This window comes from Micromesistius poutassou (genome assembly GCF_964030765.1).
Source record: "Micromesistius poutassou genome assembly, chromosome: 16".
In the NCBI taxonomy this organism is placed as follows: Eukaryota; Metazoa; Chordata; class Actinopteri; order Gadiformes; family Gadidae; genus Micromesistius; species Micromesistius poutassou.
Window position 1 is genome coordinate 3,390,991 of NC_140286.1, and position 24,191 is coordinate 3,415,181.

The 24,191-nt window shown below is 46.6% G+C and overlaps 3 protein-coding genes across 3 annotated transcripts in view; 1 reads left to right on the forward strand and 2 right to left on the reverse strand.

Annotated features, from left to right (window-relative positions):
- Nucleotides 1-4,325: 4,325 nt before the first annotated feature.
- LOC311361131 (uncharacterized protein) lies at nt 4,326-17,121 on the forward strand. Its single transcript, XM_084481338.1, has 20 exons — nt 4,326-4,344; nt 4,511-4,564; nt 4,781-4,871; nt 7,251-7,319; nt 8,142-8,308; nt 8,476-8,633; nt 9,236-9,303; nt 9,880-10,068; nt 10,302-10,630; nt 10,916-11,104; nt 11,362-11,544; nt 11,920-12,018; nt 12,405-12,494; nt 12,659-12,776; nt 13,255-13,373; nt 14,396-14,509; nt 14,741-14,807; nt 15,089-15,182; nt 16,312-16,480; nt 16,583-17,121. Exons 1-20 carry the CDS (start codon nt 4,327-4,329, stop codon nt 16,724-16,726), a joined length of 2,529 nt encoding a protein of 842 aa, XP_084337464.1. The 5' UTR covers nt 4,326; the 3' UTR covers nt 16,727-17,121.
- A 187-nt stretch (nt 17,122-17,308) lies between these two features.
- Nucleotides 17,309-21,301, reverse strand: LOC311361132 (inositol monophosphatase 1-like). The gene is made up of 9 exons (XM_084481339.1): nt 21,225-21,301; nt 20,953-21,058; nt 20,730-20,863; nt 20,277-20,381; nt 20,021-20,066; nt 19,768-19,876; nt 18,785-18,893; nt 18,140-18,291; nt 17,309-17,868 (listed from the first exon to the last, which is right to left on the reverse strand). The coding sequence occupies exons 2-9, from the start codon at nt 21,013-21,015 to the stop codon at nt 17,744-17,746; spliced, it is 843 nt and encodes a 280-aa protein (XP_084337465.1). The 5' UTR covers nt 21,016-21,058; nt 21,225-21,301; the 3' UTR covers nt 17,309-17,743.
- A 631-nt stretch (nt 21,302-21,932) lies between these two features.
- Nucleotides 21,933-24,191, reverse strand: part of LOC311361246 (inositol monophosphatase 1-like) — a gene marked incomplete at its 5' end in the record, with an annotated part of 3,961 nt that continues 1,702 nt past the window's right edge. Inside the window, 4 exons of the mRNA XM_084481432.1 lie at nt 21,933-22,169; nt 22,672-22,823; nt 23,208-23,316; nt 23,616-23,724. Coding sequence (XP_084337558.1) covers nt 22,021-22,169; nt 22,672-22,823; nt 23,208-23,316; nt 23,616-23,724 — 519 coding nt within the window. The 3' untranslated portion in view covers nt 21,933-22,020. The remainder of the gene's footprint in view (nt 22,170-22,671; nt 22,824-23,207; nt 23,317-23,615; nt 23,725-24,191) is intronic.

Consider the following 24,191-nt stretch of genomic DNA (forward strand, 5'->3'; position numbering starts at 1 on the left):
GGGGTATGCAAGTTTTTTGCGAGTGTAGTAGGTCAAACACACACTCGCAGAGACGCACACGTGGGCACGCACACACACACACACACACACACACACACACACACACACACACACAAACACACAAACATTCATGAACACACATGGACAGACACACACAAATGAATGCTTTGTCTTACAGACCATTATTAATGAAATATTGGACCAATTAAGGGGCAGACTAACCAGATTCCAAATTAACCAAAAATAGTAACACATACACACACTCAAACATCCACAAATACACGCACATGAACACACACACAAACACACACACACACACACACACACACACACACACACACACACACACACACACACACACACACACACACACACACACACACACACACACACACACACACACACACACACGCACAGGTCCAGTCCAGCTCTTCCTGCCTCAGGCAAAACACTTCCACTGTAAATGCCAACAAACAGAGGTTTGTGTGTCATAAGCTGTTAGCATCACCAGAGCAGCTAGCCCCCATGCGGTAGGTGTCACCAGATATGCTAACTACACACCGCTCATAACACTTTGTTGTGCAGTGGCTAGGCTGCTCCACCCCCCAAAGGTACTAGGTTCGATTCCCTGATGTACGCAACCTACCTGTATAGACCTTCTTGATGCCCCCTAACTCCCTATACCAATAACCTCTGAACATCTGGATTCACTTTGAAAGAAAGGATAATGCTCCAGCCAGCCTACCCCTCCTATTACCTTCCTCTACCCCCTGGTGCAGAGAGAGAGAGAGAGAGAGAGAGAGAGAGAGAGAGAGAGAGGAGAGAGAGAGAGAGAGAGAGAGGAGTGTCTGGACACGGCTGTTATGGCTGCTGGTGGTATCTGGGTCAGACCCTCTCAGCATCTTGACCTTTGACCTGGTCATGTGACTCACGGCTCATCCACAGAGAGCTGCCCGACCGGAGCGGTCCGACCAACCGGCACGGTGACTCAGAACTGTTCAGAAGGAAGAGTGACCGCTGGTGTTGAGGAGGAGAGCTCCTCCTCAGCAGGAGTATGAGGAGTCTCCAGACCCCTCAAGTCCCCGGGAGACCGTGGTAGACTAGGACAGGCAGATAGACATCTGGTGTGTTATCAGATCCACACAAATATGGAGGGAATGGAAGGATGCAGGCTGTGTGTGTGTGTGTGTGTGTGTGTGTGTGTGTGTGTGTGTGTGTGTGTGTGTGTGTGTGTGTGTGTGTGTGTGTGTGTGTGTGTGTGTGTGTGTGTGTGTTTCAAGGAGACACTGAGATACTCTTCGCTTGCATTTTAATTGTGAAGGATCTGCAATGCAAAAGAGAAATAGCGAGACAGCAGGAGAGAGAGAGAGAGAGAAAGAGAGAGAGATGCGAGGTGCAGGAGGCCAAGGGCATACAGGCATCCCTTGGGAACCAGCAGCAGCAGAGGGTGTCCCCTGCTGAGGAGGAGGAGGAGGAGTAGCTGCAGGCGAGGAGCAGGAGGAGGTGATGGAGCATGACTCTTTATGAGGAGTGCCGGAGGAGGAGGTGTCTGTAAGGCAATTCACTCTTATGCTCCCATCAGGAAACCACTGTGTGTGTGTTTGTGTATATGTGTGTGTGCGTGCATGTCTGTATGCGTTTGTGCGTGTGCGTGTGCATGTGTGTGTGTGTGATGTCTGGCTCAGGACAAGAAGGGCTGGCTCAGGACCAGAGGAGCCAGTTCAGGACGAGAGGAGCCAGCTCAGGATGAGAAGAGCTGGCTCAGGACCAGTGGACCCAGCTCAGGCCCAGAGGAGCTGGCTCAGGCCCAGAGGAGCTGGCTCAGGCCCAGAGGAGCTGGCTCAGGACCCAGAGCAGCTGGCTCAGGCCCAGAGGAGCTGGCTCAGGCCCAGAGGAGCTGGCTCAGACCCAGATGAGCTGGCTCAGGCCCAGAGGAGCTGGCTCAGGCCCAGAGGAGCTGGCTCAGACCCAGAGGAGCTGGCTCAGACCCAGATGAGCTGGCTCAGGACCCAGAGCAGCTGGCTCAGACCTAGAGGAGCTGGCTCAGACCCAGAGGAGCTGGCTCAGACCCAGAGGAGCTGGCTCAGACCCAGAGCAGCTGGCTCAGACCCAGAGGAGCCTGTCCAGGCAGAGGCATGTCCAGACTACTTTAATAGGGGCTGACCCAGGAGTCGCTCAGAATAGGGGCAGGGCAGGAGGACAGCCAAATGTAACGTCAGAGCAGTATGGAGAGTGTATATTCAAATATAATAATTTATATTAATACAATTTAGTTGTAACATTGATATTGTAGGTTTAGGTGGGGGGGGGGGGGGGCAATAGAGCGTATTGTATCATGGGGGGCCTGCGCCACCACAGCCCCCTTAGTGAACACGGCCCAGGACAGGGAGAACCACAGCGACGCAAGTCAAGCATGCGAGTCAAGCAAGTGTCTGAAATTAAAATGGATTACAAAATCGATGCGTCCCCCCTCTAACCCTGACCGAGGAGAGAGTAGATTGATGAGGTGGACGGCTTTCCTCTGCAGGGGTCGTGAGTTAAGTTTTCATTAAATAACGATAAAGCCCACTTAGATAAAAGACAACAGCCACACCAGGAGTTTTAGAGAAATGTTGGAAGCCATTTGGAGGGAAGATAGCGCCAACGTAACGACTAGAGAGCTATTCTTATCTCCCTCGCTGGCTGAGGCTAATCACTCACATCAAACGGTGCATGTGTGTGTGTGTGTGTGTGTTTGTATGTCTGTGTGTGTGTGTGTGTGCGTGTGTGTGTGTGTGTGTGTGTGTGTGTGTGTGTGTGTGTGTGTGTGTGTGTACCGGTATGTGTGTGTGTGTGTGTGTGTGTGTGTGTGTGTGTGTGTGTGTGTGTGTGTGTGTGTGTGTGTGTGTTTATGTGCGAGCAAGCGAACAGTAAGTGTGTGCGACTACTGTCTACGTATCCAGGGTTTTATTGAAAAGCGTGTGTGTCTGTGTGTGTCTGTGTATATTTGTGTCTGTGTGTGTGTGTTTCTGTGTGTGTGTCTTATTACAGTAATGTTGCCATTCTGCTTTATTGCTTAAACTAAAATGAACTAACTTAACTATTCAAACTATTCAACAAACCAAACGTATCAATTGTACTTTATTAATACAATAATATACTTATTGCCACAAATGTAAACTTGCTAGCATTTAAAAAAAACAACGAATATATAAAGCTATCTTTATTTGTTATTTCTGTTGTTACTGAAAGGTTGCATGTTTTATGTGTCATGAAATGTATTTCTAAAGGTTACGAATGTTTTGTTTTCTAAAGGTTACGTGTTTTAGTCCCCAAAAGGCTAAAAACAGAACATGCAGGAGTACACAGATGGTTTGGGGGCAGGGGGATTCACAGGTGTGGGCGTACGAGACAAAGAGAGAACAAGAGAGAAAGAGAGATAGAGAGAGATGAGTCTGAGGTGATCTAGGGTTTCATGCATTTCCACAGCTGGGTAAATGTACTCCAGGGGTTATTAGTGTGTGTGTGTGTGTGTGTGTGTGTGTGTGTGTGTGTGTGTGTGTGTGTGTGTGTGTGTGTGTGTGTGTGTGTGTGTGTGTGTGTGTGTGTAGACACCGAAACAAAGTAGATACTGAAAAAAAACATTTAGTCATCAAATAGAGAAAATATAATCATAAAACAGCCGGGAGCAGCAGATGTTTAATTTCCTCAACAGAGAAAGTCAAACTTTCTCTGGGACTCATGAACATCAACCAGTGATAAATGTAGGGGAAAAAGCTATGGGTTCAGAATATTATTATATAATCAAACAACACCCATATTGCAAGACATACGCTCGACTTAACAATTAGAAGGTTCTCTAACTGTAGAGTAAGAATAGTGTACATACATAAAGATTACCAGGAACTGATGCTCAAAAGTATGAATGGCATTGAATGACAAACACGAGTCAAACACAAACACAAACACAAGTTTATGTCTGAACTGTTCAATGGTCAATTGTTTTTTTTATATTTGATATGATGTACTTTGTAGGTATCTGACTGATTGCATACAGATGAGCCACAATAAAAGTGTGGAAAAAAAGGCAAGGAGGGTTCTTTCTTCTTTCTCGTGACTTATTTTATAGTATATATATTTAAACTTATTATCATTTCTTATATTATAACGAACAATTTTTTTTATCGACTTTGTTGACAGATCTGACCTCTTGCTGAAACGTGTCTACAGCCACACTACAGGGAGCCAGGCTTTTACTTTGAAAGAAAAAAGGCAGTGACTGCGTCAAGCGCCGTCAAACACTTAACAGGACTAAACAAGACTTCAGCAGACACAACAATATTTTCCATGAAACCATTCGGAAATGTAACGCTTGCTCTACAAATGTAGATCGTTCTTTGCAATTTTAATTTAGATTATCTGTCGTTTAAAGCCCGGAAGTATTGTTGTTGCGCTGTGTCTAACTTCATCTCCATTACAATGTTAGCCGAGCGGATGAGCTGATTATGTCTAAACATTTATTCTACTTCAGAACTGGAACATGTCATCGTTTCCAGAGGATCTGTTGCAAGAAAAACTGACTGAGGTAAGGATTAAACGCAACTAACTAATTCAACTAATTTAGTACAGAATACCCCGCCACAAAATGCAATTTAAAGTTTATTTCGACATCCCTTACACACTTTCTGCAGGACCACATTGCATTTACTATTGACTGGGTCGTATGTAGAGAAACTCAACAATGACTATGTCCACATTTCAACCTGTAATGAAGTGCTCACCCCTTGTCCTTTCCTCCCAGTGTCAGTACAGCTTCCCAGTCGAAACCCTGCATGACGTCAGGCGTGTCAGAGCTGTCTACAAGGACCTGCGTCTTCATGTGGACTTCTATCGTAAGTGTACTCTTCTGTGGACCGATGGTCACATTCACACCTAGATGGTCTTCAATGACTTCAATAAAGGGAACATGCTGCCATCTGGATCTCTGACTCACATTCAGAAGACCATTATTATCTCTTTACGGGAATATTGTTGTTGCAGAAAACACATACAAATAGAACAAAAACCTGACAGATAAGTTGGATTGGGCAATCCAAATGGCCCAATACAAGGAAATCAGAACCAAATATACTGTGTCCAAACATGCAGATAAGCTGATAGGCCGGTTTAGGTGCGTCACAGTAGGCTATAAACACATGTAAATAATTGTTACTATGTCAAATTTGTAATCATATGAATTAATTTAAACACTAAACCCTAACTCTAACCCTAACCCTAACTCGCCCTCCTACTAACATTCAGCGTTTTTTACGGTGGGCCGGGACAATGCCTGTTAAATCAGAAAAAAACGTAGAGAGATGAATACTTCATATGTCCTCGTTCATCAAGTGATTCCTGGCAGTTGAACAAGTCTTGATTCCAGGAATGAGGTTCTTCTGTTTCCTGACAAGCGGACTTAGTGGATTGACATGTGGGTTGATATTAATACACACAGTACACACCCACACAGCCCATCTGCTAACCAGTTCAACCGTTACCTAGACATTGCATCATTGACTGACCAGTCAATGATATTGACACATAATAATCATAAAAACGCTCATAATTTATTAGAATACCCAAAAGGAAGAAATATCAAACATTCTCCAAGTCAGTCAAGCAATTGTCCAATAGCATTGCGCTGTATAACAGCATCACTTCACTGCCAGAAACTCATTTCTGTAATGTTACTCTCACCGCAAACACTGGCTTCACCAATAGGCTTTTATTTTGATAGCGGGTTTTGCTGTCCCCTTTTCATCCAACCATTATTCTCGTTTACTTCCTTCAGTCAGTAGAACCATCAATATCGTCTCCATACTAGATACAGGATACATTCAGCCACGTTCACACTCAACCATCAGGAGGATTCCATCCGGATCATGTGACCTGTGACCACAGCAAAACAGAAAGTGAGGTCACGTGATCAGGAGGGTCTCCAGCATCTTCAACCCCGGCAGCATCTTTATTTCTCCTCCTACCAGGGCCCGGTAGATAATACCAATATACACACACACACACACACACACACACACACACACAGGTGGTTATTTTAATAGCTACTATAAGGATATTTGAATATGATATTTCGAAAAAAGTTTGTGCATGACTGTCACATGAGCGTTTGCTAGCAGAATGTAATTCAGGAGGATATGATGGTTCACAGGGAAGTCAATGTGACGCTGGCTGAGTCACATTGAGGTTGATGTTTTGTGACTGGACTTTAGTCGCCTGCACTCCTCTCTCTCTCTCTGTCTCTGTCTCTGTCTCTCTGTCTGTCTGTGTGAGTGAGCCTGGCGATGTATATTGTGTAGGGTGAAGGAGAGTCTAGTGTGTTAGAATCCAAGTCCGATCCCCAATGTCCACAGCCTACCTGAAGGCATCCTTGAGCAAGGTGCCCTGACCCCTACTGTCTCCTTCATGACCTGTATTACCTCACCTGCACTCTGCTGAACTGAACTCTGCTAAATGACTTAAAAGTAAAATAAGTAATTATATGCTTATGCTCTTATGAACCCTAGTAACATTAATCACTTTGGTTTTCTGCGGCCTACTCCACTGTGCTCAGGTTAACTCAACCCACACTTTCGCTCTGTTCCTCTTTTGACTTCCTCTACTTCCAGTCGGGGAAACTTGCATGAACCTAATGTTGGTTGAATCCCTCGAGAGCGCTGGAGTTAAATGCTGAGAATCACTATTCCGGAGTGTCTTGCCTGGGACACAGTGCTTGTTTCAAAATGTTTACTTTTTTATGAACAAAATTATAGTAACAAGATATACAGCCTGTAAATGTTATTGAATTTTAATCCAACGTTATTTGAATGTTGATGTCTGGGGGACCGGCCCCGCCCCCCAGACATTGGGCAGTGTTTGCATTGAGGTGCCCCTCCTTTACGCCACTGAACTGGATCTGCACATAATTGTATTTTATATTTTTGATATATCTGTATAATACTACCCTTCATTATATTTATTGACTCCTAGGATATTTATCCTTATATCTTTTTTTTTTTTTAATCTTTGTCAACAAAATTTTATCTTCTAGTATGTTATGCCCTGAATAGGTAGTTGCCGGTGAATGGTCGTTTGAACTTCAGTGCGCAGTCTGACTCTGAGTCAGACTGCGCGAGTCTGACTTGTTCTGTTCATCTGACGATACAAGACTTGAACTGGACCGTGACGTGTTCCCCCTTCCTCTTCCTCTTCCTCCACTCTGTGTGCTTCTATAACAGCAGGTAAGCCTGAGAAGAAGGGGAAGAAGCTGCTCTACCTGGATGGAACCATACCGGTCCTGTACAAGGGTAAGGACGACCCGTTCAAATAACTTTATTGGCCAAAGCAGCTTAAAAGTTTAACAAAGAGAACAGAGATGACCATGTCAACTTGAATAATATCAAATGCAATATAACCACCACCCCCAATATAGAAGCAAAGAAAGTGAGTTATAAAAGGTCAAAAGTGAAATATAAAGGACCAAGAGAGTATGACTATGACTACTATGACTATGAAGCACCAGACAGATGCAAGGATCGGTACTTCACCATGGAGTGGATCTCAGCATGCAGGGCTGAGAGCCAGGATGAAGCGCAGAGCTAAACTTGTCCAACCTGACTAACTGGGTGATCTACATATCTCACCAGCTACTTTACCCTGATACTCCGTGGGTAGAAACTAGGTCATGCACCATTTGGACCAATCTTTGTAGCCAATCTTATATTGATCCTATGTTTTTATACTCAGCTTTGTAGGGTGCTTTGGTTGAGTGCTTTGCCAATGTCAGTCAGAGGCTCAATGTCATTGTACTGTTATATGTGTTGTAAAGTAACCTAGCAATTGTAAGTGCTTGGCACTTGTTCTATGTACATCCTTACTGTACCAACAGTAAGGATATATTGTTGTTTCTCTTTCTTCTGACAAATGTTCTTATTGTAATTCCCTTTGGATAAAAGGCTCTGCTCAATGCCAAAAATGTAAAATGTAAATGCTAATGTGTTATGTTAAAGACAGACTTGAAAGACAGTACTGAATAAAGAAAACAAAAGATTTCTTCCCACCAGATGTTCTTGGCCATGTGTTGCATACGTTGTATGTATATGTGATTGATTGATTGCTTGTTTTCTCAGAGTATCAATACAACACCCCGGTGTGCATTTGGCTCCATGAGAACCACCCCGCCAGCTGGCCCAGATGCTGGGTCCGTCCCTCCGTCTCCATGGTGATCAACGCCGCGTGTCCCTTCGTGGACGCCCAGGGCCTCGTCATCCTCCCCTGCCTCAGCAACTGGACCCAGGTAGGTGAGGGCGGTGGGGCTCCCATCCGACTCCCATTCATGATAAATAACTAAGTAGTGTGTCTACTGAAATACTACTACTTCAGTGATGAGGGTTCACTTACCGACCTATCGTCTGTCTGTCTGTCTGTCTGAGGTCAAAATATAAAACGTTCTCTCTCCCTCAGGGCGTGTCCAACTTGACCCGACTCATCGCTGAAATGAGGATGGCGTTCCAAAAGGTCACACCCCTTTATGCCAGGATTCTTCCCACTTCGAAAGATGGAGACCCCGTGCCGTTGCCGGGGCAACAGGGGCCGTCTCTACCCAGCGTCCTGGTGCACAGGTTTGGGTTACTTTTATATTTTTATACATGAATATAGTTTATTCTATAGATTTCCTCCTGCTTTCTTCCTCTGTCTATTAAGCGTTTCAGAAGAAGATGGAACATTTTCCATTTTTGAAACCTATACTTTTGAATTGAGGGAAAAGGTACTATTTGCTACAAATTATTAACTTACTATTAACAACTAAGACATTTGGATCCAGAGCAGCTCACAGTGGGTTCTATAAGACACAGGTCATGAAGGAGGGGTCATAGGGCATATTGACCCTCACCCAGGATACCCACAGGTAGATTGTGGACACTGGGTATCAAACCTAGAACCTTTCAGCCAGGAATCAAGTACTGTATACATGGGTGTTCTAGAATGTTCCATCTTCTCCCCGTCTGATTGGTGCTTGCTGTGAGTGGGCTGGGCCCCTTGATGTGTTCTTTTATCTCTCTCTCTCTCTCTCTCTCTCTCGCTCTCTCTCTCTCTCTCTCTCTCTCTCTCTCTCTCTCTCTCTCTCTCTCTCTCTCTCTCTCTCTCTCTCTCTCTCTCTCTCTCTCTCTCTCTCTCTCTCTCTCTCTCTCTCTCTCTCTCTCTCTCTCTCTCTCTCTCGCAGTGGGTCCAGCTCGTCCCCCGTGACGGCACACTGCCCTCAGGAGCTCAGCCAGCCCACCCAGCACACAGGTAAACACCAGTATAGGCAGAGCTACATGGATAGCTACATGGAGCTACATGGTGCTACATGGATAGCTACATGGAGCTACATGGTGCTACATGGATACATCTGCTGCGTTCACCCCGCGGGTCTCCACGTTAGTGGCGTGGCCGTAAGAGGCCCCAGACGTTGCTGACACTCTCCTCCCAGGAAAACGTTACTGTACCCCTGTTCGGGACGGAGAACCATTAGTGCAGATACCAGCGTCGAGGCGTCCCCACGGCAACTGCAGAAGTATCATGAAGTGTAGTCTGCGGGTTGCTATTATGTTATGCACTCGTCCCTCTTTATACTGGTACTACCAGTGGCCGTTCTAATAAAGAAGCCTTGCTAACACCCAGCGTCAAGTCCTCCACAAGACCACTACACTGAAGGTTAATTCCAGAGATGGTTATTTACTCTGGAGTACTGTGGAGCTTTATCCAAAAGAAACTTAGTGACTGTCGTCGAGGAGCAGGGGGGAGTCGGGGCATCTTGCTCAAGGAGGAACACGCGTACCGTCTTCCTTTCTATTGTGATGACCCTCTGTCTGACCTTCCTCCCAGGCAGCCAATCGGAGCCAAGCAGGGCGCTGGGTCTGCGGCCTTCGTACACGGATGAACTCCTGGGGATCGACTTCAGCTCTCCACAGAGCTTGAACCCCTTCGTCGGCCGGCCCTCATCCCCCTCATTCCCCGCACCCTCCTCCTCTTCCTCCTCCTCTTCCTCCCCCTCCCAGCCTACGCCTCCAGCAGGTGAGACCTGATGTTTCCCAGAATCACTTCACTGTTCACTGCTATCTAGTCGCTAGGCAGATGCTTTCATCCAAAGCACCTAGAGTTAGGGGGCGTCTTGCTCAAGGAGGCCTACAGGTAGGACTGTGGACATTGGGCTTCGAACCTAGAACCTTTTGGTGGGAGTCAAACACCCACACTACGAGACTATCCTGCTCTGAAGTAAACTGATATAACTCCCCTTCCTCCTGCAGATGTGAACCTGCTGTTTCGTAGACTGCAGCTGGATCCACAAAGTGGCCACCTAACCACCGGAAGTGGTCATCAAGCCGCGGGAAGTGGTCATCTGACACCAGGAAGTGGTCATCTGACTCCAGGAAGTGGTCACCTGACGCCAGGAGGAGATCACCGGACTACAGGAAGTGGTCGCCTGACGCCAGGAGGAGATCACCGTACTACAGGAAGTGGTCGCCTGACGCCAGGAGGAGATCACCGTACTACAGGAAGTGGTCGCCTGACGCCAGGAGGAGATCACCGGACTACAGGAAGTGGTCACCTGACCCAGCATCCAGAGCTAGCGGAGGTGAGAAGGAGGAGGAGGAGGAGGAAGAGGAGTTGGAACAGAGATTCTAGATCTTCAGTAGTGTCTTCATTCTAGAGGTCTTTCCTTGACAGTTTCATTTGGGAATGAGCCTCATTCTTCATCTGGTCTCCATCTTGGCTCGCCACATTAGCAGGGTGATGGGACCCCCCCCCCCCCCATTACAGGAGAAACTGAAGTACAACTGTAGCTACAGCTCTAGTGGCTACAGCATGCCTGACATAGCGCAGGTCTAAACTCCAACTCTGCCCCGTCTGGACCCGGGAGCTCTCTCTCCAGGACCGGCTCCCTGCTGAGAAGGCGGCGCTGTTCTGGAGCCTGATGACCCTGCAGAGCCAGGACTTCCAGCCCCTGGACGTCCTGGAGGCCGTGAGGCTCAACAAGGACCTCCCCTCCGCCCTCAAGTACCTGTCGCACACCTGCCCAATCTGCGAGGAGCAGGTGACCTTCAGTAAGGTGAGACCACCCGGGTCGCCGGGACACTACCAGTGCCAGCCCTGTATGGACCAGTGCCCTTGTCTGTCTGCACTGAACGGGTTGGGCCTTTGACGGAGAGGATATCGGATATTTTTATATACAGTATATCAACTGATGAAGAGGTATAGATGCAAGCCAGCCTCCCTGACATGTCACTGGGCGGCTCCTGTGGTCCGAGGAGACACCGGAGGGACTCACGGCTGTCGTGCGACGCGATGTCTCTGTGTCTGTCGTAGATCATCGCCATGACCCACTGCCCGTGTGCCTTCTGCGAGGACTGCTTCAAGGCCTACTTCACCGGGGCCATCAAGGAGAAGACCATCGACAAGCTGGTGTGTCCGCTGTGCAGCCGGCCGGACACCAGAGGCAAGCAGGGCATGGAGGACGCCGTGGACTACTTCAACCTGCTGGACACGCAGGTGAGATGCTAGGCAACCGGGTGAGACACTGGGCGACCAGGTGAGACGCTGGGATGGGGCAGGAACTAGGAAGACAGGGGATAACCACGAGGCACTAGGCAACCAGGTGAGGCGCTAGGCAACCAGGTGAGGCGCTAGGCGACCATGTGAGGAACTTGGCAACCAGGTGAGGTGCTTGGCAACCAGGTGAGGTGCTTGGTAACCAGGTGAGGCACTAGGCAACCAGGTGAGGCACTAGGCAACCAGGTGAGGCACTAGGCAACCAGTTGAGGCGCTAGGCAACCAGGTGAACCAAGTGCCAGGCAACACCCTAAGTACTCTCTTGCCTCCTTGCCTTTACTAATGTGGTCTGTATTGGTTGGTTCTGATGGACAGATCCGTCACTACCTGGACCCTCAGAGCCATGAGCTGTTCCAGAAGAAGCTCAGAGACCGGGCCTTGCAGGACATGCCCAACTTTCGCTGGTGTGCCCACGTAAGAACTGCTTTACCCCAATATCAAACGCACGCAGGCACACACACACACACACACACACACACACACACACACACACACACACACACACACACACACACACACACACACACACACACACACACACACACACACACACACACACACAAAATATGCATTGAAAGATGTGTTCAGTGGTCCTGGCTTTCATGTTTAATTTTTCTGTCAAGTCCAAACCTAAATGATATAACATAATGACACATATATATTATATTGGACATTATAATGATATGCAATTACTGTCCATTTTCCATAATTGCATAATTGCACCTGTGTGGTGTGTGTGTGTGTGTGTGTGTGTGTGTGTGTGTGTGTGTGTGTGTGTGTGTGTGTGTGTGTGTGTGTAGTGTTCGTTTGGGCTGCTGCACGAGGCTGACCGGCTGAGGATGGACTGTCCAAGCTGTAGAAAGAGCACCTGCTCCCGGTGTAAATCTCCTGTAAGACACACACAAACACACACATACACACACATTTTTACCACATACACGCAGACACATACACATACACATACACACACACACACATATAACCACATATACACAGACAGGTTTACTTGTAGTTGCTCTCTGTGGATGAACATGTTGTGTGTGTGTGTACACAGTGGATTCCTGAGCACCAGGGTGTGTCATGTGAAGACTTTAAAAGATGGCAGCTTCAGTTCGACCCCAACAACCTGCAGGCTCTGGAGCTGGACAGCGCCCTCCTCAGGAATAAAATAGGTGCTTCTGAACCATGTTCCGCTGTGTGTTTCAGAGTGTCCTTCTAAACCATGTTCCCCTGTGTGTTCCAGAGTGTCCTTCTAAACCATGTTCCCCTGTGTGTTCCAGAGTGTCCTTCTAAACCATGTTCCCCTGTGTGTTCCAGGGTGTCCTTCTAAACCATGTTCCGCTGTGTGTTTCAGAGTGTCCTTCTAAACCATGTTCCCCTGTGTGTTCCAGGGTGTCCTTCTAAACCATGTTCCCCTGTGTGTTCCAGGGTGTCCTTCTAAACCATGTTCCCCTGTGTGTTCCAGAGTGTCCTTCTAAACCATGTTCCCCTGTGTGTTCCAGAGTGTCCTTCTAAACCATGTTCCCCTGTGTGTTCCAGAGTGTCCTTCTAAACCATGTTCCCCTGTGTGTTCCAGAGTGTCCTTCTAAACCATGTTCCCCTGTGTGTTCCAGGGTGTCCTTCTAAACCATGTTCCCCTGTGTGTTCCAGAGTGTCCTAACTGCCAGCTGGTCTTCTACCTCTCCAAGGGCGGCTGTCTCCACTTCAGCTGCAGCCAGTGTCAGCATGAGTTCTGTGGCAGCTGCAGCCAGCCCTTCATCCTGGGTTCTGTGAGTCCTGGTCCTGGTCTTGGTCCTGTTCTGTGGTACACCGGATCCTAAACGTGTGGGGTCAGGTGTATGCATAGGGGGACAAGAGATGCTGCTGACCTATGAGTGATAGAGTAGAGATCTTCACGGGTCTAGAATGACAGCCACGAACCCTGATTGAATCTAGAAATTTGTTCCGAGGTCCAACTTAGATTTGATAATAAAGAAAAAGTATATATACTGTATATACTGACTCAGTTTTGTCCGAGATATTACAGGCCTTACCTGGTGTATATCAAGAGAGGACAAAGACAGAGGACCTGCGAGGGGAAGGGCATTTAATGGACCCCACGAACATAATGAAGATTGCTACTTAAAAAGCAATTCTACTGCGAATAACGGTTATTATGTTGGATGCAACAGATGGTAGCCTAATAAAAGGAGACCAAAATAAACATGAAGGCCTTACTCACAACGGGCTACGGTTTCGATTTAAGAGATGCGATATTCCCGTCTTATATGAGTCTGTAACGGTCATCCACACGTAACACACTTAACATCCGCCTTTACCGCAAGCTCTTCCACCGCTCACTCTTTTCTCTGTGTTTCCATCTCTGGTAATCTGATCCTAATGATCAGCGTAAGTATCCTACAGTTACATCCTATTCTCCGGGAATCAGCGCTGGTCATGGGTCTCCTGGATCCACTCTGGTGTTACACACCGTGACGGACCCATGAGCCGGGGTAATAGAACGGGACCCGACCCAGACCTGATTGACTATTATAAAACTCGATAGACCCGTGGAAATCCTCTACTAGAGAGATTTGACTTGTTCTGCATATACAAACCGTACCGAAATACTACTGATCACTTAGTATGGTGTGGTTGCGTTCACAGGGACCTTGACTTTACGGGGTTAAAACCACACGTGTGTGAAAGCGGATTCACATAAATGTTAGAAGTTGGGGTCGCAGAAATGTAAAATCTAAAGGAGTGTGTGGATGAGGCCCCTGCTACAGCGTGTTGTGTGTCCTGCCTCCAGAACTGCTTGTTCTCCAAGGACTGTGCCTCCAGGGGCCTCCACGCCCACCACCCCAGGAACTGTCTCTACCACCTGAGGGACTGGAGTCTGGCCCGCCTCCAACTGCTGCTGCAGGTACGCTCGCTGCCCATGGGCTCCGATGAGTGCCACTCACCTTGGGAGCCAACCAGAAACTGCATGGCCATAAACCAGTGTTTGCTGCTATGTGGTTTGCTTATTTTAGTGTTTGGAGAACAAAATTTTTAAATTCAAAAATTCATTATTAAGTACACATAATAAATCAATCCATAGTCACACTAACATGTTTGTGTATATGTAATGACTGCCATGTTGTCTTGGATCCAGTGCTACAAGGTGTCCCCATCATGGCTGGTCCCAGACCAAACCGGTCCACCCCAGTCCTCATCCGCAGGTAAACCCAGCAGCCAAACACAGCAGCCAAACTGTACACACATGGCTGTCAGCAGTCGGGTGGGTTTTGATTTGAGTTCACTTCTAAATCAAGTAAAAGATCATGGAAGAAATACCAGAACATTAAAATAACATATTTGTGTTCACTAGCACTTTGAATGTATGATGAAACATAAAATAAGTCAAATGTCATGTTCCATCCCTGATCAGTACAACTTTGAGGGCCAGTATACATGTCCCAAGCGTGAAGCTCTGAGCTGGTCTCTGATTGGCCCCCTGCAGGTGTGTGTTGGGTGCTGGAGGTCCCTGATGACAGCAGCTCCAGGGAGGAGCCGTGTGGCCGGCCAGCGTTGCCAGAACACTCCGGAGTCTGCGGGTAGGGGGTCTCCCAAAGCAAACTTCAGATGGCAGATCTCAAGTCTGATAGCGCTTTCTGAAGTTGCACAGTTGCCGAGTCATTGACATCCATTCCATTCCAAACAAGTGTTTAGCGGCGCCTGTGGCTGTGTCTTTGTTTTGCCCAACCCAGTTAAGCACATTCAAACTGCTGTGGCTCGGTTGATTCCTCCAAAAGGGCCCACAAACTAACAAATCCACGAGTTTCTGTTCTGTGTTGACACACACATGCTTCGCTCAGCAGACCACTTCTAGACCATTACCAACTGGTCCTCGGCTGTACTTACTTAATGTGTATCTGCTAGAGCGGTAGAATACTACAGTAGTACTCTTAAGAATAATATAAGAATAATAATTATCATAGCGTAGTAAAAACTTTAACCCAAGCATTTCTATTTTACCGATCTGAAATGGGTTTCCAAATGACCACTGGGAGTCTGTACGTCCAATGTCCAACGTCCAATCATATCATCCTTAGTCCGCTATGAACCTTTTGGTCCCCGTGGTGAAAGCCAGTTCTACTGTGTGGCCAGTATGGCCCCTAGTCCTGTGAGATCCATCATGTTTTAAGGTCCTGGTTGATGGTTTGCTGTGTGTGTTTCTGGTCCCGGTTGATGGTTTGCTGTGTGTGTTTCTGGTCCCGGTTGATGGTTTGATGTGTGTTTCTGGTCCTGGTTGATGGTTTGCTGTGTGTGCCTCTGGTCCTGGTTGATGGTTTGCTGTGTGTGTTTCTGGTCCTGGTTGATGGTTTTCTGTGTGTGTTTCTGGTCCTGGTTGATGGTTTGCTGTGTGTGTTTCTGGTCTTGGTTGATGGTTTGCTGTGTGTGTTTCTGGTCCTGGTTGATGGTTTGTTGTGTGTGTTTCTGATCCTGGTTGATGGTTTGCTGTGTGTGTTTCTGGTCCTGGTTGATGGTTTGCTGTGTGTGTTTCTGGTCCTGGTTGATGGTTTGCTGTGTGTTTCTGGTCCTGGTTGATGGTTTGCTGTGTGTGTTTCTGGTCCTGGTTGATGGTTTGCTGTGTGTGCCTCTGGTCCTGGTTGATGGTTTGCTGTGTGTGCCTCTGGTCCTGGTTGATGGTTTGCTGTGTGTGCCTCTGGTCCTGTTTCTCAGGATCCACCACAAGGAGCGCTTGGTGGAGGTGGTGCGGCGGGCGGGGCTCGACCCGGCCACCCTGTACGTGCGGGCGGAGCTGGAGGCGGAGCTAAAGCGCTGGTACGTGACAGTGGCGCCACGGGCCGACGGCGAGACGGAGCAGCAGTACCTCCAACGCCTCCGCAAGGTCAGTGGCCGAGTCGCGCTCATGCGCTGTAAGTGTGATGTTTTAAAGAATCGATATAACAACGTTGCTGTAGTAACCCAGTGATCCTGTTGGCCCCTCCAGAGCCTGACCCGCATTCCTCTGAGTAAGGAATCCTCCTCGTCCCAGCCCAGCACCAGCAACAACCGACAACCTGGCATCTCTTCCTCCTCCTCCTCATTGTCGAGAACTTGGGCCACGACGGCAGGACAAAAAGCGCTCCGTTAAACGCTGCTAGGTGGGCGAACGGCTCCCCCTGGCGGCCACATAGTGTTACTACAGGGAGCGCTGCTCAGCCGTTAATTTTTTGTGAAGGGGTGAACGTGAATTTAACACAGGCTCTGGGCTTTACTCACTCCATAAACCTATTGCCACTAAGTGGTTCCCATATATGTGGTACTAATGATGTTTAACCTTTATAACAAAAAAATGTTAATTCACCAGTGGCCTTCTCTTGTCAGAAACCGAACCTGACCATTTCTCTCAGTAAACTAATAGAAAGCACTGTTCTCTAACAGCCGGTTACCACTGTCATGTGAAAGGACATATGGTCATGAAGACAAAAGATGGAGAATAGAGTATTTTGGTGGAAGTCTAAAGGTCTTATCCTGTGCTAATTCATCAGTGAGTGAATAAGAAAAAATATAACTCAATAGTCTGATTTAAAACCTAGACATTTTAGCAGCTAAACACGTACACACTGTCCAGGGCAACCATTCAAACTGAGTCGAGTACATTTGGTTGGGTTAACGTATTATAAAGACTTTTTCAGTCAAAAAACTGTTACCTCTGAAATGCTTAGATCATTTTAAACTTTATTATGGTGTGTAGAAATGTTTGAGGGATTTCTGGTCCATTATCTTAACATTAAGTATTGACTTGAAAACAAAAGCCTTTTTTTGTCTTTTAGTTCAGATCAGCAAATGGCCAGTGTGGCCTTGCTCATTTTGTCTATCTCTGTTTGCTATGCACTTTTAACTGTTGGGTTTAATAAAAACAGATGGAGAAACACTGATTCTGTGATTCTAATTTTAAAAAGAAAAGGCATTCCATAGGAGTTGGCTGGTAAAGTAATCCTTTATAAATAAATCTTAAAAAACGTCTAATCTTTTACTGCAGCTCTAATACAGATACAATCTCAGTTGAGGTTACAGTACATCAGATACAAACAGATTGAATGACTTTGTTTCAAAACATTGTCATCCCTGATACATCCATTAAAAAGGACATGTGGTGCATTAGCAGTTAATCCTGCGCTGCAGCGTCGTCTCTCGTGGGCTGGAAAGCATCGATTTCTTTCACAATTCGCTCCGCGATGACCTGGCAGTTGGCTGCCACCACCCTCCTGGACATCAGGTCCATCGGACCTCCTACACACACACACACACACACACACACACACGTCAGAACCGCCCCAAAACACTCACACCAGTACCGCTTACTGCTAGGCTGGCACAGTGGTTAGAACCAACGCCTCACAGCAATAAGGTCTTGGGTTCAAACCCAGCTCAGAGGGTTCTGTATTGGTGGTCTTTGTTGGTTTCCTCGCACCAAATCTACATATATTTAAGGTAAATAACACTCCTGCCCGGGCCCTTGACCAATGCACTAAACATAATAAAAAAACAGGGGGGGTCCTACCCTCCACGTCCATCAGCACCCCCCCGGCCTCCGACACGATGACGGAGGAGGCGGCGAAGTCCCAGCAGTGGATCCCCGTCTCGTAGTACGCCTCCACGCTGCCCGCCGCCACGTGGCACATGTTGATGGCGGCCGAGCCTGCCCCACGCAAGCTGGTCAGGGGAGAGAGAGCGAGAGCGAGAGAGCGAGAGCGAGAGCGAGAGCGAGAGACTCACCTTCAACAAGACCGGTCGGACGTGAACTTTAATTCGTCAATTAGTTAATTCCCAGGATGTAGATGAAAAGCAATTTTTATATATGACAGTACTTGACTCGTACTTTATTCAAAGTAGTAGGCATGCAAATACCAAAACACTGCTGATGGTCATTCATTCCTGGATCATAGATTTCATTCCCGGTTTCCATATTCAATTCATTTTTCCAATGTTCTTCTGCATCACAAGAAAACATCCGCACTGAGGGTCGTGACATCCCAGCAGAAATGGGGGTAGAACGCCGATACCCTCACAGAGTCGACCTGTAGGCATCTGGAGCAGGAGGCCCCCCCAACCCCCACCTGCTCCCTAATGACATGCTTCCACAAATGTATGGCACTGTGGATTTAAGCCTCCGCTGAACGACTGAAGAGTGACTGTGTGGACTGACCCGTGGACCGGCAGACAGAGCACCTTCCTCATGGTGGAGAAGACCTTGTCCATCACCTCGGGATCTCGGGTGGAGCCGAACTCAGAGGCCACAATGGACTGTGTGATATCTGGAGGAGGGAGGGAGGAGAGAGGAGGAGGGGGGGTGAAGGAGAGAGGGAGAGAAAGAGGGAGGGAGGAAGAGAGAGGAGGGTAGGAGAGAGGGAGGGAGAGAGAGGAAGGAAGGAAGGGGGGATGGAGAGAGAGAGGGAGAGAAGGAGGAGGGAGGAGTGGAGGGAGGGTGAGAGAGGGGAGGGAGAGAGAGAGAGGGGGAAGGAGAGAGGTAGGGAGAGAGGGAGGGAGAGAAGGAGGAAAGAAGGGGTGAAAGAGAGAGAGGGAGAGAAGCAGGGAGGGAGAGAAGGAGGGAGGGAGGGCAAGAGAGGGGAGGGAGAGATAGAGGGAGGGAGGGAGGAGTGGAGGGAGAGAGAGAGATAGAGGGAGAGAGGGAGGGAGGGTGAGAGAGAGAGAGATTGAGTGAGGGAGGAGGACGGACACGGAGGGCCCAGCAGGAATGTGGGACATTTATTTATATATTATAGGCCACAGACTCAGGTCAGGGTCCTTCTGTAAAAACACGAGGCTAGCGGTTTTCCAACAAGCTCTCCGTTCTTCACCTGAGCTCCTCAGGATGTACAAAAATATGGATCTATATAAATATCTAGACAGACTCACTTTCTTTTTAAACACGACAGAAGGCTCAATATAGACAGAGAGCATTAAACTTCAAAGGCTACAAAACCTTGCACCTTACATATAGCATATATAGTATTAGCATACCAAATGGTCCTTTACTTTTTTATGCATATCTCAGTCCTTGGAAGATCAATCTATGTTGATTCCTTGTGCGTTATCTTAGACTCACGAGACACATGCACACACACACCCCCACACACACCCCTCGACCCACACCCCCCAACACACACACACCCACACCCACACACACACCTCTCTGGTCGGACACCTGCAGGGCCTCTCCGTTGCAGAAGGCCCCCTTCCCCTTCCGGCCCGTGTACATCTTGTCCTCGATGCAGCTGTACACCACCCCGAACTCCAGCTGGGGGGAGGAGTCAACATTGGCAGAGAGTCTTGATGACCATTCTACAAACACAGCTATGTTAATATAGTATACTGGTAGCAGTGAGCCCTAGCTAGGACCCACATCCCAACATAAACAGAGGTCTCCTCCTCCTACACCCACCTGTTTGTTGACTGCAAAGCCGATGCAAACCGCCACAAACGGGTATCTGTCAGCACAGGGGATGGGGTGAATAGGCGGTACGTATTTCTGGTATTCCACTGGAATCAATAATTCACGTTATAATGTTATTGGTTGTGGATGTTGGCAAGCGTGTGTAGAATCAGTTCACATTAGAATCAGTTCACATTGCTGCCATTACCTGTGTAGACAATGTTTAGACAGTTGCTATGGGGACTGGTTGGTTTAAAAGGCGTACCCGTGAACGAAGTTGGTGGTCCCGTCCACCGGATCGATGATCCAGGTGGGGCTGTCCGTCAGAACGCACGCCTCGCCCGCCGCCACAGACTCCTCCCCTATGAAGCTGCACCACAATATGTTTAAAGGATTTTTTTTTAATTTTTTTTTAATTGTGCACCTGACCTGACCGCAAGATACAAGAAATACACTAACTAATACTAAAACTAATAATAACTAAGAACAAATCTAAGCATTTCAAATGAATAAAAACGTAAATAAACTAGCAAACCCACTTTAAAAAGCTAATTAAAACAAAACTGAATTTGAAAACAAAAAGTTTTAATAAGATGAAAAATTAAAAAGCTAAACTATAATAACCTTGGTTACCAGCTGTAACCTGCATATGTCTCCTTATAAGGTGTTGTCTGCTGGTACAAAGTTTTAACAGCAGGCAAGTTATTGGACTCATTACCGGTGAGTCGGGAACTTCTTGGTCACCGATTGGATGATAAGCTTCTCCACCTTCTGGTCGGTCTGGGTCACCAAGTCAACGGAGGTACTCTTCAACATCACCTTCATGTCGTTCTGCACTGCATCCCGGACCAGCTACAAACACAGTCAGCATCAGAACAAGTTAAACCAGAAGTCGTTCTGCTTTGAATAATGAATGAATTACGCTACCATTCAAGTCTCACCGTCCCAGCTTTCCGGGCCAGGGCCACTGCATGGTCCATCGCGTCCTGCCACGGGTCTGCCATGAGCTCGGGTGAGGGTCTACACTTGACCGAAGAAGCGCTCCGCCTGGCAGACATAAACACCCCCGGGGCTTAGAGATTCTTTACTTCGGAGCTTTGCCAAACTGATCTAGAATGAGCTCGTAAAACTACAAAATAGGAGATTATTACAATTGTATATGTAAAAAACAACAACCCGGAGACGCATAATACAAATGTATATGTATCCTTACCGAAAACTTGAAGTAATAAATTGAGTGTGTTTGCCTCAGGATGAAGCGCATCGGCTGACGGATGAAGGATGAAGTCCATTCTCCGCTTCCCCGTCTTCTTCTTCAGGTAGATAGAATATATGCGGTAGCTTTTTATTTGCTGCCGCCTACCGGGCGCTAATATCTCACAGTAAACAGTATGCATCTAGACATTTTTTCAGAAGGTCATCAAAAACAAATGTATATGTGCCATATCAAACGTCTTGGGGGAAACATTACACAGTGCCTTCATATATTGTCTTGATTTTTTGAACACATTATTTATTATTATTATTATTATTATTATTATTATTATTATTATTATTTTATCTTTTTAAAATAATTTTTAATTAAATACAATTTGTATCGGTTCTTTCAGGCTCGGGTTATGTAGTTATGTGACATGCTGTAGTTTGCAATGTGCAAACTTGGGTTGTCTTTTGGCTACAATTATATCAGTTTAACTATGAGTTGATATTAATGTCCACTCATTATATGAAAGCAGTACACTTGAGAATCAAACACAACAATTTTAATTGTTTTAAAATCCAAATGTTTCAATTTATTTCATATAAAGCCTTAAAACACAACCAACCCCACCAAATATAATCCAGATATCAAAACAATTAAAGGTTTACTTCCTTTCTCTTAAGACCTGTCCAATAAACAGATCACACCTCTTTGTAATGTCTCCTACTTTAAGACATTTTTCACATTTATCATAATGTAGTGTTTGCATTACTGTAGCAGCAGGCAGAATACTATAGTAGAATGCAGTCTAACAGCTGCTGGCTCCACATATACACATTGAAGGGTCTACGTCGTCACGGCGACAGGGGAAAGCCTGCACCACCTGTGCAATCCGATTGGCCACCGCCAAGGAACTGGCTGCAATAACCTTCCTGGACATCATGTCGAACTCTGAACCTGTAGGGGAGAGTTTTTTTTGTCAGAGCATTATACTCGGTAATACTACTCTGTAATATAATCGTTAATACTTTGCAATAAGGGTACAATAATTAACCATGAATTAATATTATTATTAATGCAGTAATAAACATTAAGTAACAATGAACTAACAGTTCATTAACAGTTAACTAATGGTCTAGTAATTATATACTCATGTTGTTCATGTTAACTTAGGTATCAATTTATACATTATTCAATAGGCTTAGGGTAAATAATGTCTACATTCATAACTTAAATAAGATGAAACTAGTAAACATGAAAACCATTAAGTAGACAAGCCCATTAGTAAACTGTTAAACTGTTACTGTTAAGTAATAACAAATAACATTTAGTTATGTAAATAAATGGTTTGTTATGTGCCTTCATTGTAAAGTGTTGAAATGCTTCTCAAAAAATTGCATACAGTAGCTTTAAAAAACCGATACTGAACAATGGAGGAGTGGAGGAGACTACAACTGACCGTCTGTGTCTATGACCACGCCCCCGGCCTCCTGGACTATGATGGCGGACGCTGCGATGTCCCAGCAGTGCATCCCGATGTGGTAGTATACGTCGGCCCCACCGGTGGCGATCAGGCACATGTCCACCGCCGCCGTGCCCACCGCCCGCACGCTGCCAGGGAGAAGGGAACCGATGCTCTCAGGAAGGGACATGTGATGTCGGAAATGGGCGGTGCTTAGAGTATTTGTCACTTGAGTCACTTTAGTGTGAACTTGATTTTAATCAAATGTTACTTGATTCCAATCAAACGTTACTTGATTCTAACCATTTGTAAGTGTATTTGTATTTAAAATGTGACTTATTTTTATATTTTAATGTAACTTGATTTTTTTATCCAAACTTGTAACTTAACTTGATTTGACTTGACAACCTGTAACCATTCTTGGAAATCATGAGGAGATAGAGATAAACATTTTCCACCAATTGGAGCGCTGCAGTGGGAATGCTCCACAGGTTCCATGGTTTGACAACCTGGTGCTGTGGTGTGTGTCCTACCCGTGGACAGGGAGCTTGAGGAGCCTCATGATGTTGGAGGTCATGGTGTACAGAGCCAGGTCATCTCGCTCAGCCCCGATCTCTGTCACCACCAGACACTGGTTCACGTCTGCGCACACGCACGCACGCACGCACGCACGCACGCACACACACACACACACACACACACAGACTCCATCAGAAGCAATTAAAGACTAATTTCCCTGCCAGGCATTTCAATCCCAATACTTTGTGTTTTGCCAGGGCTTTCTTTAAATCATTATCCTTACCTGACGCTGACACCAACCCACTTCATACCTTTACATCCATTTGCATCCACATTCATAATAATTTTATAGCGGGAGAGAGGGAGGGAGGTATACAGAGAGAAAGGGATAGAGGGACGGAGGGAGGGAGGGAGTAACCTACCCTCCTGTCCGGAGGTCCTCAGGGGGACACCGTTGAGGAAGGCTCCCTTCCCTCTCTGAGCGCAGTACATCTTGTCTTCTACAAGGCTGTACACGATGCCAAACTCCGTCTGCAGCCGCACACACCCAGTCAGTTCCCAAGTACCAGTGGCAGTACCAGCAGTATTCTGACGTTCTATGTATTCTTACTATTTTGACGTTAAGTATGTTTAATTATTTGGGCGATGTAACACAAAAAAATAATTAACCAAAGGAATGATGAATTCTATTAAAGCAGATTCGTCTTTGTTTAGGGTTGAATGGTTGAATGGTACATAATCACCATGATATCCGTGCCTTTCTGAGATTCTCTGAGTTCTAGGAGTGAGTTTTACCACGAGAGTTTTACTAAACTTCATGCAGCATTCTTTGAATACCATGTTGACACATAAAACCCACAGGGGTTAAAGATCAAAAAATGTGACACTCAGAACGTATACATGAGACCTCGACTGGGTTTTTAGGCTAACGTGGTAAACAGAACCAGACCCCCAACATAGCTCACATGCAAGGTTACGTAATACCGCACGGCGGTTAC